Genomic DNA, 17,697 nt, shown 5'->3' with positions numbered 1-17,697 from the left:
AGATACTTATAAACTTTGAATAATTCTGTGTAGAGTCTTGAGTACATATTGTACTACAGAATCACATCGAAGGCGCACTTAAAGCAAGAATTGCACTTCACTCCATCACATTTTATAGACCTTAAATCCACAAAATCGTCAGTTGGCCCCAAATATTCCTCCTCATCCTCCATGAAATATTCAGAAAACTTGTCCTCTTCAATCAAATCTTCAATCGTACGAACTTCAACAGCTTCTTGATTGTTTTCTTGGTTCTCATAAGGGAATTTTGAAAACTCTTCTCACCAGTAAATTATAAGTAAATTGACAAGAGGAACGCAAGTAGGTACTAGCCTTTTGTACTCTTAAACAACACGAAGATGCAAGAAGAGATTTGATTCCTTCCTCATGAGCATCTTAAAATTCTGTTTGGAATATTGTGTGATGAGATTATTTAATAACAAATTTGCAAAACAAATAAATAGAAAGGATAATATTAATCACAGTAATGAACAATGAGGCATGTTTTGGAAAAGTTATATTCAAACTGGAAATTAATGAACAACTTAAGTTTTAATTCACACATATTATTAAATGTATGTTATTACTCTCAGAAAATGAGACAGAATGAAAATGAAATTCTTAATGCGCTACGACATTTAAAGATATATTTGCTTTTGCAGCTTCCCCAAACATGGTCATTGGCATTAGGTGCAGTTTTCACTCACTAGGAACACATCAAAATACTTACAATCACTCTACACTCCAGTTATAGAAAATAATCCTAAAACCTAGAATTATGTTGAATTCACTAAATTTAATTGTATATGCACTCGTATACTCCTAAACACATCACTTCACTCGTATATTACACTGCAAAACAATGGAAAAAGTAGTTTTTGTTTCTTGTTACTCCCTTTTTAATCAATATTTCTTACTATTAAAAAAAACAAAAGATATTTTAGGAATTGTCAATTTTTGTGCAATTAAAGAATAACTTGTGAAAGACTTCTTTTTGTGCGAAATGTTCTCTCAATTAATTTCAAAGCGGCTGACACGTATCGAGCCCTTGCAAGGAGAAGTGAAAATATGCTGGAATTGTACTCCAATAGGTCAATTTTTGCGCTATTTTCCGTGGCAATTAAAATGCAATTTCTGTAGATTTCTTAACTCCACGAGAAGACAACCAGTACGTACTCACACAACGGCAAATATTATATGGCACCATTTTTTCTATGGACCAGTAATACATACAAAAACTTTACATTTCCAAATGAAACTTTATACATTAATGGGTTGCTTCAAAAAAAGTGGGGGCTACTGCCCCCTTTGCCCCCCCTAATCGCCGCCCATGCTTTCCACATTGATGAAAACTAAAGAAGCTCATATTTAAGTTTCGCTCTTCACAATCAGGAATTAATTCAGCGATTCTTTTCAGTGACAACGAAGCCAGACTTAAACTCTTGAACTTCTTAGGATCAAAACACTCTAAATCTAAATATAAGCTTTAATTTTCAGCAAATCATTCCTGCATGCTGTTAGAAATTTGGTCTAGAACACAGTTGAAAACGGTTACTTCAAATCCGTATTTGCTGTCTTCAATTACTTCATCAGAAGCTGATTTCCCTGCCATTTTCTTTCTTTTTCTACATCTTACCTCAGTCAATTCTGTTTCTATAATAACTTGTTCTAGACTAGGAACATCTGTAATGAGTCCTTCAATACTATTTGACATTTCTGTTGCAAAGTGTTCTGTTGCTTTGTAGACTTTGTCAGATTGATCCCTAGCTTCTTTCAACTTATTTTGAGTTGAGGATATCAGGCGCCATGCTTGGACATAGTCTAAGTTTCCTGTTTGCAAGTAGTCTGATAAAGGTGTGGTGTGCTGAAAAATCAATAAAAACATCATAGCCACAATGATAGTCTCAAAGGAGCACAACTTTTGAATGAGAGACATTGCATCATGTCTGACTTTGTAATTGAATTCTTGCGAGTTGCCAATCACACTTAAAGCTGCTACGAGTTCCACATATACTGGTTTTGATTTTCTTGGTCTGGCATCCTTTGAGTCGGGTGCCCAGTAATGAAAGTGTCCAAATATTTTTACAGCAGCGTTGCTTTTACTTCTACATCGAGTTATCCCAATAGCCTCAAGACGGACGCTTGGGTTTTATTCCAAGTACACCTCAAATCGTTTCTGGGATTCTTTAAAAAGTATCTGAATTTCCTGGAGAAGCCCAAAGAAAGATATATATAAACACCCAAACTCGGCCAAAGGGCAAGGCCGTAGGCCGAGTAAAGACTGGATCTGAGGGCAGAGCAGTGGGGGTGGTAGGGTTGATATATAAAAATCATTTAAAATGATCGATATTAGAGTCAAATCTATAAATTTCAGGTCCCTAAGATCATTATAATGATTCGCAAAGCCAAAAACAGAAAGAGCGAGGCCACAGGCCGAGCAAATACCGTGGTCTGGGGTGGAGCCCTAGCTGGCCAAAGGCTAGCGAATTTACAAAATAATTATGTAGCTTTGTTTTTTTAATTGTGTTCAGAGAGGAAACTGTGCGCCTTCCCGAGGCTAAGACGGGTCTTAGCCCCTCCCGAGGAGGGCGCAAAGGCACTGATGTGAGGAGGGCGCAGCGGCCATCGGGCCGGTACTTGATTATGGCCAGTCCACCCCTGCAGACAATATATATGTGCATAGTTATTGTCGGTAGATTTATTTAATTAATAAATCTCTTATTTATTACAGATGTCACACACACACACACACACACACACACACATATATATATATATATATATATATATATATATATATATATATATATATATATATATATATATATATATATATATATATATAGTGTTGTAAAAAACGGTTTTTTTTCTGTGAAGTTTTTTTTCAATAAAAAACATCGTTCTTTTTCATGTTTTTTTTCAAATGTCTGTTTTTTTTCTGGCAACTATTATTTATTGATTTACGTCGCAGATTATTGAAATAATCAACAGTACTTGAGTCCAAGCCCTCGTAACTTACAAATCTTTTGTTTCTTTGCACCTATATACTAGCAAAATTGTGTGATTATTCCTTTCGGCCCCAGGTCATTTTTGGCGTTTTCGTACATTTCCAGTTAGTGACTTATTGCTCAAAAACCATTCATTCGATTGATATGGTTAAGGCCTTGTTTTTTGAAAATGGATGTGGCTATCTTTTGGTGTAAGTTGCATTGCAGTATTGCCAATGGGTGGGAAATTATTGAGGGAAATGTAGGGGTGAAACTTTACAAAAAAATTCCCTAACCGAATTTCAAAATTTTTTTGTATCTAGTACCACTGCTGCTATATGGGTTCAAGTCACCTAAAAAAATCTTTGGTGTGTTGACAAGGTACAGTGAAATCCTGAAGTCGCTTGCTTCCATCCAAAGAGGGAAAGAAAAAATTCTGTCATACACATGAAATTTTGACACTTTTTACGCCTCACAAGCAAAAATCAAATATGCCGGGGCTATAGCTTCTCTAATTATCCTATTGAAACTTTTTATGGTGCGTTCTGTAGGGCAAAGAGGAAGCTTTCAGGTAGTTGTACGTTTCTTTCAATATAGCCAGTAAGAGGGTAATAATAGAGGGGAAAAGGGAAATTTTCGAATTTTTCACCTAAAAGCGGGAATTAATTGTTTTGGCTGGAAACACTGCCATCAGACAGATGAAAACTATCTGAAAATAGCCCTTAGTACCCCAAGAATATATCCTACAAGTATCATGGCGATATATAACAAAGTAAGCATGAAATTAAAAAAAAAATCTCATTCTACCTCAGAAATTCACCATTTTCTTACCACTTACAGAACATGGTTTATTATAAACCTCAACTGTACTTTCCCTAATTACTCTAGTGAAACTTTTTATGGTGCGCTGTGTAGGCTAAGGATGAGGCTGTTAGACACTGGTACGTTTGTTCGAATGTAGCCAACAAGAAGGAAATAATAGAAATAAAAAAGGGATTTTTTTTCCAAAATTTGCCCCTAAAATCTGGAATTAAAATTTTCTGTAGCTGGCAACACTACTATCAGACACAAACTATCTTAAAATAAGCTTTGGTATCCCTCTAATATATTCTACAAGTATTGTGACAATATCTAATAAAGTAAGCATGTCAATAAAAAATATCTCATTCTATCTTTAAAAAAAAATCACAGTTATCTTCCCAATTAGAGAACAAGGTCTACTGTACTTCCCCTAATTATCCTATTGAAACTTTCTATAATGCGTTGTGTAGAGCAAGGACGAGACTTCCAGATACTGGTACGTTTGGTCCGATATAGCCAACAAGAGGGAAATAATAGAGACAAAACAGATAATTTTTTTCCAAAATTTCCCCCTAAAATCTGGAATTAAAATTTTCTGTAGCTGGTAACACTGCTACCAGACAGACGCAAACTATCTTAAATTAAACATTGGTACACGACGATATTTAAGGAGCAAAACTTCTAATTACCAAAAATATATTACGGTAAACAGAAAAGTAGGGAAAAACTATTTGGTCTAGGAATTAATTCGTGCGGTTGGTACGCACACATTGAAGCTGTAGTACAAACACAAAATACATAAATACCTTAAGAAAAATATTGTCCATCGCTAGCCACCACTTTCGCCCATCTGTCAGGCAATGTACGGATTCCGTGGCGAAAGAAGTCCTGATCCTTGGAAGCGATCCAGTCAGAGACCCATGTTTCGATATCTTCTGAAGAAGTAAACCGCTGTCCAATCAAATCGTTGTTCATGCAATCGAACAAGTAGTAGTCCGAAGGAGCAACGTCTGGTGAATACGGCGGGTGGGGTAAAACTTCCCATCCGACATTTTCTAAATAGGTTTTGACCGGTTTTGCGACATGTGGGCGAGCGTTATCATGTTGAACAATAAGTTTATCATGTCTGTTCTCCCATTCTGGTCGTGTTCTGGCCAGAGCTTGCTTCAAACGCATTAATTGTCGTCGATAACGTTCTCCATTCATAGTTTCACCCGGTTGCAGCAGCTCATAGTACACCACACCTTTCATATCCCACCATATGCACAGCATAACCTTTGCACAGTGAATATCTCGTTTTGGTTGTGATGGACCTGGTTCACCTGGTTTCACCCAGGCCTTTTTTCGTTTAGGGTTCTCGTAATGGATCCACTTCTCATCACCCGTAATAATTCGATGCAGAAACCCCTTTCTGCTCTGTCGTTGAAGCAGCAATTCGCAAATGGTTTTTCGTCTTTCAACGTCTCTGTCTTTCAATTCACGTGGAACCCAATGTGACATCTTTTGAATCATTCCCATGGCTTTCAAGCGTTTGGAGACTGTTGTTTGATCAACGCCTAATGCTGCTGCAAGTTGTTCCTGCGTTTGACACGAATCCTGCTCGAGCAATGCTGTCAATTCTTCGTCTTGAAATTTTTTTGGCTGTCCAGCTCGCTCTTGGTCTGCCAAGCCGAAATCACCACTTCTAAACCGTGCAAACCACTTCTGACACGTTCGCTCAGCTAGAGCATGGTCACCATACACTTCCACCAAAATACGATGACTTTCAGTCGCACTTTTCTGCATGTTAAAGTAATGCAGCAGGACACCCCGCAAAAACACTTTATCAGGCACAAATTGCGCCATGTTCACTTAACTACAAACTGGTGTTGTTGACGCTTTAATCCACTGCCCTATACTACGAACGATACGCGATGACAGGGGTTTGCAACACATGTGTGGATACACGGAACTGTGGGACGCTCCGTTCGTTGCGCCATCTCTTGTCCACCCGCACGAATTAATTCCTATACCAAATAGAAAAATCAAGGGTTAGAACCTAAATAGGAATTTTTCGTGCGTTCCCTAATTACCCCATTGTAACGGTCTGTACTTGCGTTTGTTAAGTAAGGACAAATGTTCGATTGGCGTAAGTTGACTTGCACTCAGACGTACACGTACGGATTTATAAACAAAAATTTCTAATTTTTTCCCCAAATTTAGGAAAATTTTAATTTCCCTAATTGGCAACACTGCACGCAGGCCCGTCCAATTGATGTCAACAGTTAGGTATCCCATCCGAGGTATCTACCTGGCAAGTATAAGGAGGTCTTTCTACAACGAAGGAAGCTACAGGGAAAAAAGAAGTAAAGGAAATTAGTAGAAAATTCTCGAATTTTTGACTGGGGTGAAATTTGAGAAGGAAATTCGACACGAGAAGAAAAAAAATAATATGATAAACTATAGTCCAACCATATTTTGCAAGGATAATATCCCGATATCTTAATTAGTGTCCACACAGGAGCGGATTAAACAAATGATGCCCGTGTGTGCCACTTTGGCTACCTGGACTACCGAGTATACATTTGATTACTTTTTTTTTGACTACTAACTCGTGTTGTTGTAGTTATAGTCTCGACTAATAATAATATAGTTGTTGTAAACAATAACTTTATAAGGAAAATTTTCTCTCCTTTTTACATCTTAGTTCCAACACTGTTGGTGAGAAATGCAGGGTGTTTCAAAATGAATTTTGGGGTTTTAAGTCTTCGTAGTACTTATTACATTTTACGTACAATTATAAGCAATGCATCAAGTAAAAAGAGCACCTCAAACAGTCTTTGCTACAAGTGTTCAATGTGAGATTCATTTGTCACACGGCACACATCTAGTCGATAGGCGAGAAAGGCCCATAAACTTTCCGCCATATGGCACAAAACACATTCAATTTAGGGGTGTCTCGTTTCAAGTGTACCATCTCCTGAGGATTTGCTGACGGCCAGATACAAACATTATGAGTGTTCACATTAGCTCTTAGGTGAAATGTCGATTTATCACTGAAGACGACACGATCCAGAAATTCTTCATTGTTATGCAGCAATATTTCACTTGCGAAGTGGCACGTAAACCGTAGTCTGTAGGCTTTAGACCTGTAGCAACTGCAAACGATAAGGACGTAGTTGCAAGCGTCTCCTTAATATTCTTCACACAGAGTTGCACTGTACAGATTCAGTCTTTATTAAAACAAAAAAAAAAAAAAAAAAAACTTTCTGCTCTCTAGTCTACATCTTTGCTGCTTGCTCTTTCTAACGGTAGACAGAAGAAACAATGCATGTACATACGTGCGTACAAAACTGTTTGAGTTGCTCTTTCATTTGATATAATATTTATAATTGTAAGTTAATTGTAATAGATACTACAGTTTCAAAACCCAAATATTAATTTTGAAACACACTGCATTACTTCAAATTGTGTCATCCTATATTCATGTCTTTTATATACATGTCATCAGGGCCGGTCCTAGTCAATTTGTTGCCCCATGCAATGGCATAATTTTCCGCCTCCCCCTTTCTCCAGAAAAAACAAATCTTAAAAGTCATGATTTTAAGTATGCTACTCCAGCATGAACAACAAAGGTGAGGGTAAGTGCGGTTGCACTCAGAAAGGCTTAAATACTTACTAAAAATGCAATCCCGTTATGTCTTTTTTTTTAATATTAATCTATTACGATAGTGAAAAATAAAGCAAACACACCTGCAGAGGAAAAATGGTAATCCTTTTTATAGAATTCACTATCGAGCTTCAATCTCAATGTATCAGTTTGCAATTCCAGTGCAACTAGCTCTTTTATCTTTATTTCTTGATTTCCCTTCAATATCTGTTAACATTTTTTAAAACACTTGTTTCTATTTTCAATGATAAGGAGCTTGTTTCTGACAAGAACAAGACTAATTGTCATATCAAAACTGTGATAACTTACTAAATGAAACAGATATTCACTACTATTCGAGAACTGAATTCTTGCATTTGGCAACAATCAAGCAATTTGTGCTCGGATTTATTCGACCATTTGCTTTAGCATTGTCCATGTGGCCTTAAACTAATGCAACCTAAACATAATTTATGAATGTAATATTCAAATAGAAGGTCAGCTTAGTAAGTGTAACTACCATCATCATGAAGTCTGTTTCCAACAAGAAATATTTAATTTAAATAATATACTTATGACAGATTTTACCGGATCATCCAAACTTGCCGCTCCACGCAAATGCACGTGCTGCATATATGGTAGAGCCGGCATATCATATATATCTAGTCGACAAATTATTTATATATGACATTTAGAAAAATACTATTAGGCAAATTAGTACTAGTTTTTACCTTTAGACAAGTTATTTGAATTTTATACTGTTCGTGACATTATTTTCGTAGTTATTAAAGGCCTGCTTTCACGAAAAAACAAAATTTCATTTCTACTTTTATTTCTTAGTTGATATTGATGAAAACTGCTGAAACCCGAATTGTTAATAGGTATAGCATTCATGTAAATTGTAAAATATTTGTAGCGTATCAGTATCTAGCGTTTAATTTATGTTGCATTTTACGGTGATTATACCTACATAAAAATATTTAATACTTAAATAGACGTAAGATGCATTAGAAATGACTATTTGAAAAAAAACGAAATTTAGAAAAAAAACGAGAGGCAATGTTTTTTTTTTAAAAAAAACGTACATTTCTGAAAAAATACGAACGGTTTTTTTTTCTATTTACAACACTATATATATGGGGGGTAAGGCATTTATTGTTTCATTTTGAAATTTGAACCTTCAGACTATGTCCTTTGGCCTAATTTTATCCCCCCCCCCCAATATAGATTATCTAATTCGCACACTGCTGTCTTCCTTATTCTTGTTTACAAACTTGGTCTGAAAGGAGAGCTGAAATAGATGTTCTGTTTCTGCACTCATATCTGAGCCCTTTCACTACCACTGGGATATATGTGTCCCACGATACATTCTCAGAGGACCCCTGGTAATTTTCCACATTTTATTGCTATGAATTGATGATCCACTGGTAAAGAGAAGCCCGCTAATGGTTCACAGAATTCTTATTAACATTATCAAATAGACAGTAGTGGAAGTGAACGTGAACAATGAAAGTGATAATGGAACAGATGAAAGTGAGGAACAATATGCTAGTGATAAAGCAGTGGTTGCATGAACTGTAATTTGGAAAAGGATGCCAAAATGTAAAATATTTGTAATCATAAATACGACTCAATTGGTTTTCTGACAATATACGTTTTATAATTGAAAATAGAAGATGATCATTCATGTAAATACCACTGGGACATGTATAGGTCCCACGTAAAAATATCAGAGGGATACATAATGTCCCACCCTTCCCATGTCGAAAAACGAAACGGTGGAAAACGTTTTTTATATATATTTATACGTTTGAAAACAACTTAAAATAACCGTATATTAATGTTTCTCAGTCCGAAAAAATGGCAATGAAAGGATTAAACGAACAAAACGACAATAGAGTTCGCATTTTTCATATGCTCTGAATTATTAATCCTACCTTATACATTTTTCCTCCTCACTATAAAACTTACTGCACTCTGCATATTGTTTGTAAGAATATTAATTTAACTGTATGGAAAATGTATTTAGTCCCTAAATGTCCTGTTACTCATTTAAACTGCGTTACTCATTTTTCAAACTTTAAAATCTCGCTCGACGACTCGTTTCATATTGCAGACTTACGATTACTTAAACAACAATTTTAAAAGAATTTAAAGTGTTTTGAGAATGTACACCAATGGAAATAAAGAGAATTTTCAATTGTTTTTCCTAACTCCTTCTGTCTAACATGGGGGCAGAAAAAGCGCCCGGTCCCTTGTTTCAAAGAGAAAGATGAGTCTGGAATAGAGATTGTTTTTCACATTACTATAAAAAGCAAAATTTAGTTAATATAATCAGCGTTGCGTGATGTTTCTACAGTCTGAAAGTGAGGGGGCAAAAAGGGTATCTTGCCCCCTTTGAAAATTTCAGGAGGGGCAACTGCCCCCCTTGCCCCCCCGGTTCCGGCGCCCCTGCATTGAAACATTCAGTGAACTTCTTAAAATTTATCGATTTTACTTTTACAGTGCCTGGACGGGAAACAGCGAGTAGAAGAAAGTTCTCTCCAATCAACGTTCAGTGGATAAATGAAAGAAACAGCCTTTTAATGCAGTCAGTTCAGGGGATTGTTGTAATAATTTCAAATACAGATTTGTGAAGAATTTTACAAATAGTTTATGGAAGAACTTATTGTATTTCTTCTGTCAAAAATGAGAACTATGGGCAACTATTATTCTGTTCGTGTAACCATTACAGTTTCAACATCGTCAACACAAAAAGGTAAGCTGTTTTCAAAGATTAAAAAAAGAAAGAAAGAATGAAAGAAAGAAAAAAATCAGGTGATTTTTGAATGTGCAGCATTAGATAATTTTTATATGGTAAGTCTGGCCACACTGCAGATTTTATTAGTGTTGATCTGCGTGTAGTTAGACCCCTTCATGATAAGTTTAAAATTATTATTATTTTTTCAATCGTTTGGTCAGGTATGATCAACAATTTTTAACGTTTAATCAGCTTTACTAACATACATATAAGCTATAATTAGTAGGGACCCTCCTCCCTTCACGCCAGATTCAAAGTTTTCGATGCCAATCGTTTGATCAGGTTTGATAAAAAAACAAAACAACGTTTAATCAACTTTACTAACAAGAGATATAAGGGTTATCTTCCTAATAAAAAAAAATGACTATATTGGGTTTTGAGGGATTGATCAAACGCCGGAAATGGCTAATCAAATCTGATTAAAGAAAGACATAACGATTGTCGTTGTCAAATGTTTAATCTGCTGGATGTAGTGGCCTGCCTCCAACCAACGTTGGCTCATATCGAGGATTGATGTATCCAGTGGCGTATTTACGATTTTGTTTCGGGAGGGGCTTTGCTAACTTTCGGGGGGGCTTTGCCTAGTAATGTGAAAATTCTGCAAGATATTTCATTTACTTTACTATACTAAGTAAGATTTCGGGGGGGACTTAAGCCCGGAAGCCACCCCCCTAAATACGCCACTGGATGTATCGATTGGTAAGGATAAAAAATGATATTAAATCGAACTGGCGTGATATCTGGTACGCGCCAGTTACATGAGTTAAGACAGAATTCTCTTGAATTACGAGACAGAACAGATCACTTCCAGTCTAAACCAATCACATTTTACAAGGAAACCTGCCAGGAAGATGGGTAAAGGTCACACATAATAGTGGTAAATACATAATAAATTAATATAATTTTATTATTTAATGAAAGTAAAGTAAAATTCTGATAAATAAAAGGAAGTTATTTGACTCATCATAATATATAGTACGTCCCGAGGTGAGTCCAAGTGTTAAAAAAGAAACAAAATAGTTTAAATATCTAAATAGTAAGGGAGAAACAAAGTACTTCGTATGTAAATCTGACTTTCTGAAACTTTGCTATAATGTACGGAGTTGATTTTTTTCCCCTTGTACTGTTTCGAGGAAGAAAAACAAGATGGACGCATAGTCTTTTCAATCATGCATTCGAAAATATATTGCTTGTATCACGCGATGTTTATCGTTTGCGTACATGTATTCTTCTCCCTATCCCATAAAGCGACTACTTTTCGATTTCTCCCTCGTTGCGGGAGCTACGTGTCTTAACCATATACGTATGTGTAAGAAGAGGCGCAGGATTACACAGAGAAAAATCGTATGTCGCGTACGTAAAAACGTAGGTTACGTGCGTAAATCGTGCAATTTTTGGACTTAAAGTATGACTATATATAATATCCTGTAGGAATGGTACAACTGAAAACGTATGTTTTATAATACTGTCCGTATAAGTATTCCATCTATACGTACTTTCTGCATGGCTGTATGTAGGAGGTAAGGATCTCACACACAGATGGACGTATATAACATATGGCTGACGTATGTAGTATACGGAAAACTGTTAAATGTCGGACATCCTGCAGCTGTATGATGTAACATCTAAGCAGGAAGAGGCAGTACGTACGTAGAATACGCATAATGAATGCTCCATACAGATTTCCGTAACAAACATATGGATTCCGTATCTTTGTACAATATACTGCTGTCCGAATAACAGATTTTTCTCAAGTGTATGTTAGTTTTTTTTAAAGTATGTTCCATGTTGTTTTTTTTTTTCAATCAGCTTGTGTCTGCCTGTTAAGTCTTTATTATTTATTTATTTATATTAAGCTCGCTGTTAAGTCATTAACTTAAGTAATGCGTTTTCTAAATTTTCACATAACTTGAATTTTAGGTAAATCGAATTTGTAAATTGTTTAAATGTAGTTTCGTAAAAAAAAGTTGCAATATTATTTACACAGTATTACTTTATAAATTAAACATCATGCCCATGCAGCAGTAGTATTTACTTATATATATATATATATATATATATATATATATATATATATATATATATATAACGAAAAAAATAACGTGTAATATTTGACATACAGCTATATTCTAACGTGAAGCTTTATTACGTACCTTGGAGTTGAGGTAAGATATTTTATTGCAAAAATTAAAGAAAAATTTAACGGATTAAAATTTAAAAATAAGGCAAAGAAAAAAATAATTGGTTAAATTAACCTCTTATTGACATAAAATCCTGAGAATACTCCTGTGTTTAATTTTTTTAAAATATAAAATCCCAAGTATACTCGTATTACCTTCTGTTTACCTATACAAGTTTTAAAAGGACGATTATACTCGTTTTCGTATATTTCTATATGTTTCCGCCAGGTAGTACTGTTAAAGTTGTTTATTTGTCTTTCCGGTAGATGTCGCTGTAATGTCTTCCATTCATTCAGCATTCCAACTTGTTTTCGTTTGCAGCGGTGGTTTAATAAAGCAAATTCTGGTAAGTTTTCTTCCATGTTTCTTGACAATATTCCGCTTGTGATTTCTGTTTTTTTTATTATTATTATTTATTCTCAGTGTTGGGAAGTAACGTAACGCAAGTAACGCGTTACTTGTAACGCGTTACTTTTTAAGTAACGTTTCCTAGTAACGCGTTACATTTTTTTCAAAGTAACTGTAACGGTAACGCGTTACAAATTTTTAAGTAACGTACCTAGTTTGCGTTACTTTTTTCGCGTTACATTTCGGATGAGTTACAATATATGTATATATTTTTTCGGAAACAAATGTTTCTTTCCTGTAAGGGAATTTCTCAGAATAAAACAATCGAGCATGAACTACGCATGTCAGTGACCGACAGTCACAGACACACAGAGAAACAGATAAGTTGGTAGTGCCACTTGCTGCTTTTTGAAGATGAGGACAGCCTTAGGGAAATCACGCGTACTGATTGCAATCACCTGGAAGATTTTGTCGTAGATTTTGACAGCTCCAAATCAATACATTCAGTGAGTGAACTATGAGTGCAATGATACCGGTAGTCTATTTTAGTTTGATTGGTGTTGTTTTATAAAGATGGAGAACGGAAATATTTTACTGTCCGAACATTTGAAAGAATACTTTTTTCTTAAGAGCTGAAGATGATGGTGGACAGAATTTAAAAGTAAAGTGTCTGAAGTGCCCCGGCGGAAAATATTTATCAACAACTAAGGTGCCATAATTAACGATTTACAGTAAGGTGTTAATATGAATAAATTGTGTTCTGATGAGCAGGCCTACTTTATTACTAGAAAATAGTTTGCTGATGGCATGTAATATTGGAGTTTTTCCATATCACTTTGCTTATCCTAGAGTCTCGTTGATTATACCTCGTACAGTATGTTTCTCTATATTCTTTATTTTTAATTTTACATAACAACATTGTTATTATTATATAATTAGTTTAACAGAATAATAATAAGCAACCATTTTTTCTAATGTATAGGGATGAGCACGAGTCAAGCTAAAACTCGACTCGACTCGAATTCAAGTAGAGTTCGATATCCTCGAGTCGAATTCCAAGCCGCTTCAGTTTTTCGCGTCAAGTTTCGAGTCCAGTCGAGTTTGATAAATGGCTCGTTCGTTTTAAGTCGTCTTGAAATCATGGCCTGATTACACTGGAAAACGAAAGCCATGAGAGAGGTAAGCTAAACAGTAATATGGAATACTTTTAGTGTTGCTCACGAGAAGGGACACGGCTCGCATCTCGTCTCGTCTCGATAGCGAGACCACAAAAGATTTTTCATAACAAGCTCAGCTCGTCTCTGCTCAACTGAGAAGATGGCTCGAGCCGGCTCACTTGGGGTGAACCACCGGCTGGAGCTGGCTTGGTAGGGATGAGCCATTTCCTCGGTTCGGCTCCACTGAGCTGAGGGCTTTAGCCGAGTCGGTTGGATGAGCTGTTGGCTCGGCTCACTTCTCGGTTCGGGTCGATAGTGAATGAGCTGTGAGCTGAACTGCTCGAGTTGTTGACAATTCTAAACGCGGGCCGAGCAGTTTTGACTATATTTGGCCGGTGACCTATAACTTTTAACAGTGTTTGGCTCGATCCCAAATACTCAACCTAGACTCTCAACCCAAATTCAGAAGCTCGTGAACAATATCCTTGACTCCTAGACTTCACGACTACCGAGGTTGGCAATCAACTAGTTTTTTTAATATTCAAATACAAACCGCCTATCTTTCTTTTTATATACAGTGTTGTTGTTATAATAATAATAATAATAATAATAATAATAATAATAATAATAATAATAATAATAATAATAATAATAGCGGTAGTAATAGTAGTACGGAAAATTGAAGTCATATTTTTTTTCACATTTTTAAAGTTTCGGACCTAAAAGTAACGCGTTAGTAACGCGTTACTTTCGAAGTAAAGTAACAGTTACTTTTTTGGGGCAAGTAACGCGTTACTAACGCGTTACATTTTAAGAGAAAGTAAAGTAACTTGTAACGCGTTACATTTTTAGAAGTAACTTACCCAACACTGTTTATTCTTCAAATGCGTTTTGTAGCTCATTTTCATAAGTTCCATGGGCAGTATTGGTTCCATTATAAGTACGAGTATATTTGGGATTTTATTTCTAAGGTTTTTCAGATGCATGTATCTCATTGTCGAGTTCTGAACAATCAATATTATAATCACTATTTATAATGTTAAGAGATTATGTGAGTAATAATAATAATAATAATAATAATAATAATAATAATAATAATAATAATAATAATAATAATAATAATAATAATAATAATAATAATAATAAATATTAAAACAAAGCACCTTTCTGTTCAAAATCAGTATGTTTTAAGAGGTTAAAAATTGACATAAAATAGTGAAGATTAAAAATTAGAATTAACTTAAAATTAATCACTATTAAAATTAAAATTGAAAATGTCTAGTTTCATTACTTTTATACAATGAGAATCGTCTAGAGTTGTGAAAATTACTGTAAAATTTACTCAAGTAAAATTAAGGGCATGGAAAATTAACCTATTGTTATAAATAGAATTTTAAAAACAAAAAAAAAATAAATAAAAAAAATAAAAAATAAAAAAATAAAAAATTGCGATCTTGGCCAATTAGTTTTTGCATCAGGGGCCACAAAATTTTGGACGTCCCCTAAATCGAGTTCTCGTAGTTTCTACGGAATAAGCACATCATACTGAGTTAAGTGATAGTTTGGATTTGGGTTTGGGTACAAAACCTCGCGGCCAGAACCTCGCGGCGACAACCTCGCGGACCAAAACCTCGCCTGGCCAAAACCTCGCCTCCCAAAACCTCGCGGCCCAAAATCTCGCCGGGCCGAAACCTCGCCTGGCCAAAACCTCGCCGCCCAAAACCTCGCGGGACAAAATCTCGCCGGGCCAAAACCCCGCCTGGCCAAAACCTCGCCGCCCAAAACCTCGCGGGCCAAAACTTCGCGCCCCAAAATATCGCCATACCCAAAATCTCGCCTGACCAAAGTGTAAATGTTCCAACAGATGATAAGGATGACGGTATAAAAGACGCTGTTTCAGAAAAAGTATCACGGGTATTTGACCATGTCTCGCGATACCATATGAAAATTCTATTTCTGTGTTAGAGGATTTCAATGTGAAGATAGGGCGACAGGATGTTTTTAAACTGGTTATAGGGAAAGAAAGTCTGCATAAGGAAAGCAATGACAACTAACAGGGTTAATTTCGTGAACTTTGGAGCATCCAAAAACTTAAAATTTCAACAAAAATCTAATAATATTTATGAAAGTATGAAATAATATATGAGTTTTTACGACGTCCCTTGATTATGTCCTGTAGGTTAAAGGAGATGTAGATGACCAGGATGAAGGAAATGATCGAATAAAGAAAGTGGGAGGAAACGGGAATAACCTGAGAAAGCCCATGCACACGATGCTTTTTGTATCTTCTTCTTCTTCTTCTTCTTATTATTATTATTATTATTATTTATTATTATTATTATTATTATTATTATTATTATTATTATTATTATTATTATTATTATTATTATTATTATTATTATTATTTGTAATGTGGAATTGCATATTAAGAAACTCATTGGGTAAATTTTAAAGAAAAGTTTCATTCGCGAGGTTTTGGCCACGCGAGGTTTTGGGTGGCGAGGTTTTGGCCCGGCGAGATTTTGGGCGGCGAGGTTTTGGCAACGCGAGGTTTTGGCCCGGCGAGATTTTGTCCCGCGAGGTTTTGGGCGGCGAGGTTTTGGCCACGCGAGGTTTTGGCCCGGCGAGATTTTGTCCCGCGAGGTTTTGGACGGCGAGGTTTTGGCCACGCGAGGTTTTGGCCCGGCGAGATTTTGTCCCGCGACGTTTTGGCCGGCGAGATTTTGGGCGGCGATGTTTCGGCCGCGAGATTTTGTCCGTATCCCTTGGATTTGGCTACACTCAGGAGCGGATTAAGGGCGGAACTAATGGAGTCCAGGCTCAAGGGGCCCCCAAAACTCTCTCTCTTTAATACTAAAATATAGCAATCAACTCTTCAGACTCATGCTAATTTTTTCCCGCTTTTTTTTTTTTTTTTTTTGTATGGCAAAGGTTTTATGATTGATTTTGATAGTTTAATATGTGTGGATTTTGAAACTGCTTGATGCCACTTTGTCACCCTTGGGCAAACTTAAATATTCAAGATGGCTTCCAATGGCGGATCAAGCATGCAAATTGCAAATGTATAAAGTGATTTCTGTAAACAAGATGTCATTTTCTATGTTTTCTGGATCGAAGAATTAAAAAATGAAGTCAATTTCCGAAACAAAGCTACAGAAATCTAAATATTCAAGATGGCGTCCAATATTGCGGATCAAATACGCATATTGCAAATGTAAAGCGATTTCTGTAAATAGAATGTCATTTTATATAGGGTCGAGGAGTAAAAATGAAATCTATTTAATGTTAAAATGTAACTTTAATATCCGAATATTTATTAAGTACTTCTTTTTAATGAATAATTTTACGGTAGTCAAGTAACAGTAAAGAAAATTTGTAATTTGTAACTTGAATATTATCCTATTCTATCACATCAGCTATATTTTTTTAAACATATTCTGAACATTAACTAATTAATTCTCGATCACAAAATCGTCTTTGTCAGTCATCCTTTCTTATTCTCCCAAAATATGCTCATTACATCAATTATTTCCTAAGTGTACGCAGTGACAAAGAATGTTGCACGAAATATTACTCGACCTACAGACAGTAGCATCTGATTGTTAAGCAGGGTTTATTTGACGGAGAGGAACACTTCGTCATGTGCAAGTGTCTTGGGAAGCCATAGCAGTGCTTTCTGGAATGGTAATGGGAATCAGCTGCTTGTCTTTTTCGTTTTCAAACTATCCAAAACAAGTAGGGTTCCGGCAAAGTCGCGTCACACGTTGACAACTACAAACTTACTTGAAAGTAAGCC

At 35.7% G+C, this 17,697-nt stretch overlaps 1 protein-coding gene across 5 annotated transcripts in view; it reads left to right on the top strand.

Moving 5' to 3' along the window:
- LOC145662461 (uncharacterized) overlaps positions 1–17,697 on the top strand; it is a 153,483-nt gene that overhangs the window by 115,537 nt on the left and 20,249 nt on the right. For all 5 annotated transcript variants that reach the window (XR_014127049.1, XR_014127048.1, XR_014127046.1 and 2 more), the window contains exons 5-6: positions 9,922–10,174; positions 12,663–12,742. Coding sequence is in view for 1 of the 5 variants with exons in the window: in XM_081728066.1 (XP_081584192.1) it covers positions 10,072–10,174; positions 12,663–12,742 (183 nt within the window). In the remaining 4 variants the exon portion in view is untranslated. The remainder of the gene's footprint in view (positions 1–9,921; positions 10,175–12,662; positions 12,743–17,697) is intronic.

This window comes from Thermobia domestica, chromosome 10 (genome assembly GCF_964235325.1).
Source record: "Thermobia domestica chromosome 10, izTheDome1.hap1.1, whole genome shotgun sequence".
Classification (NCBI taxonomy): Eukaryota; Metazoa; Arthropoda; class Insecta; order Zygentoma; family Lepismatidae; genus Thermobia; species Thermobia domestica.
Note: the sequence above shows the minus strand (reverse complement) of the source record. Positions and strands in the feature narration are given on the sequence as shown.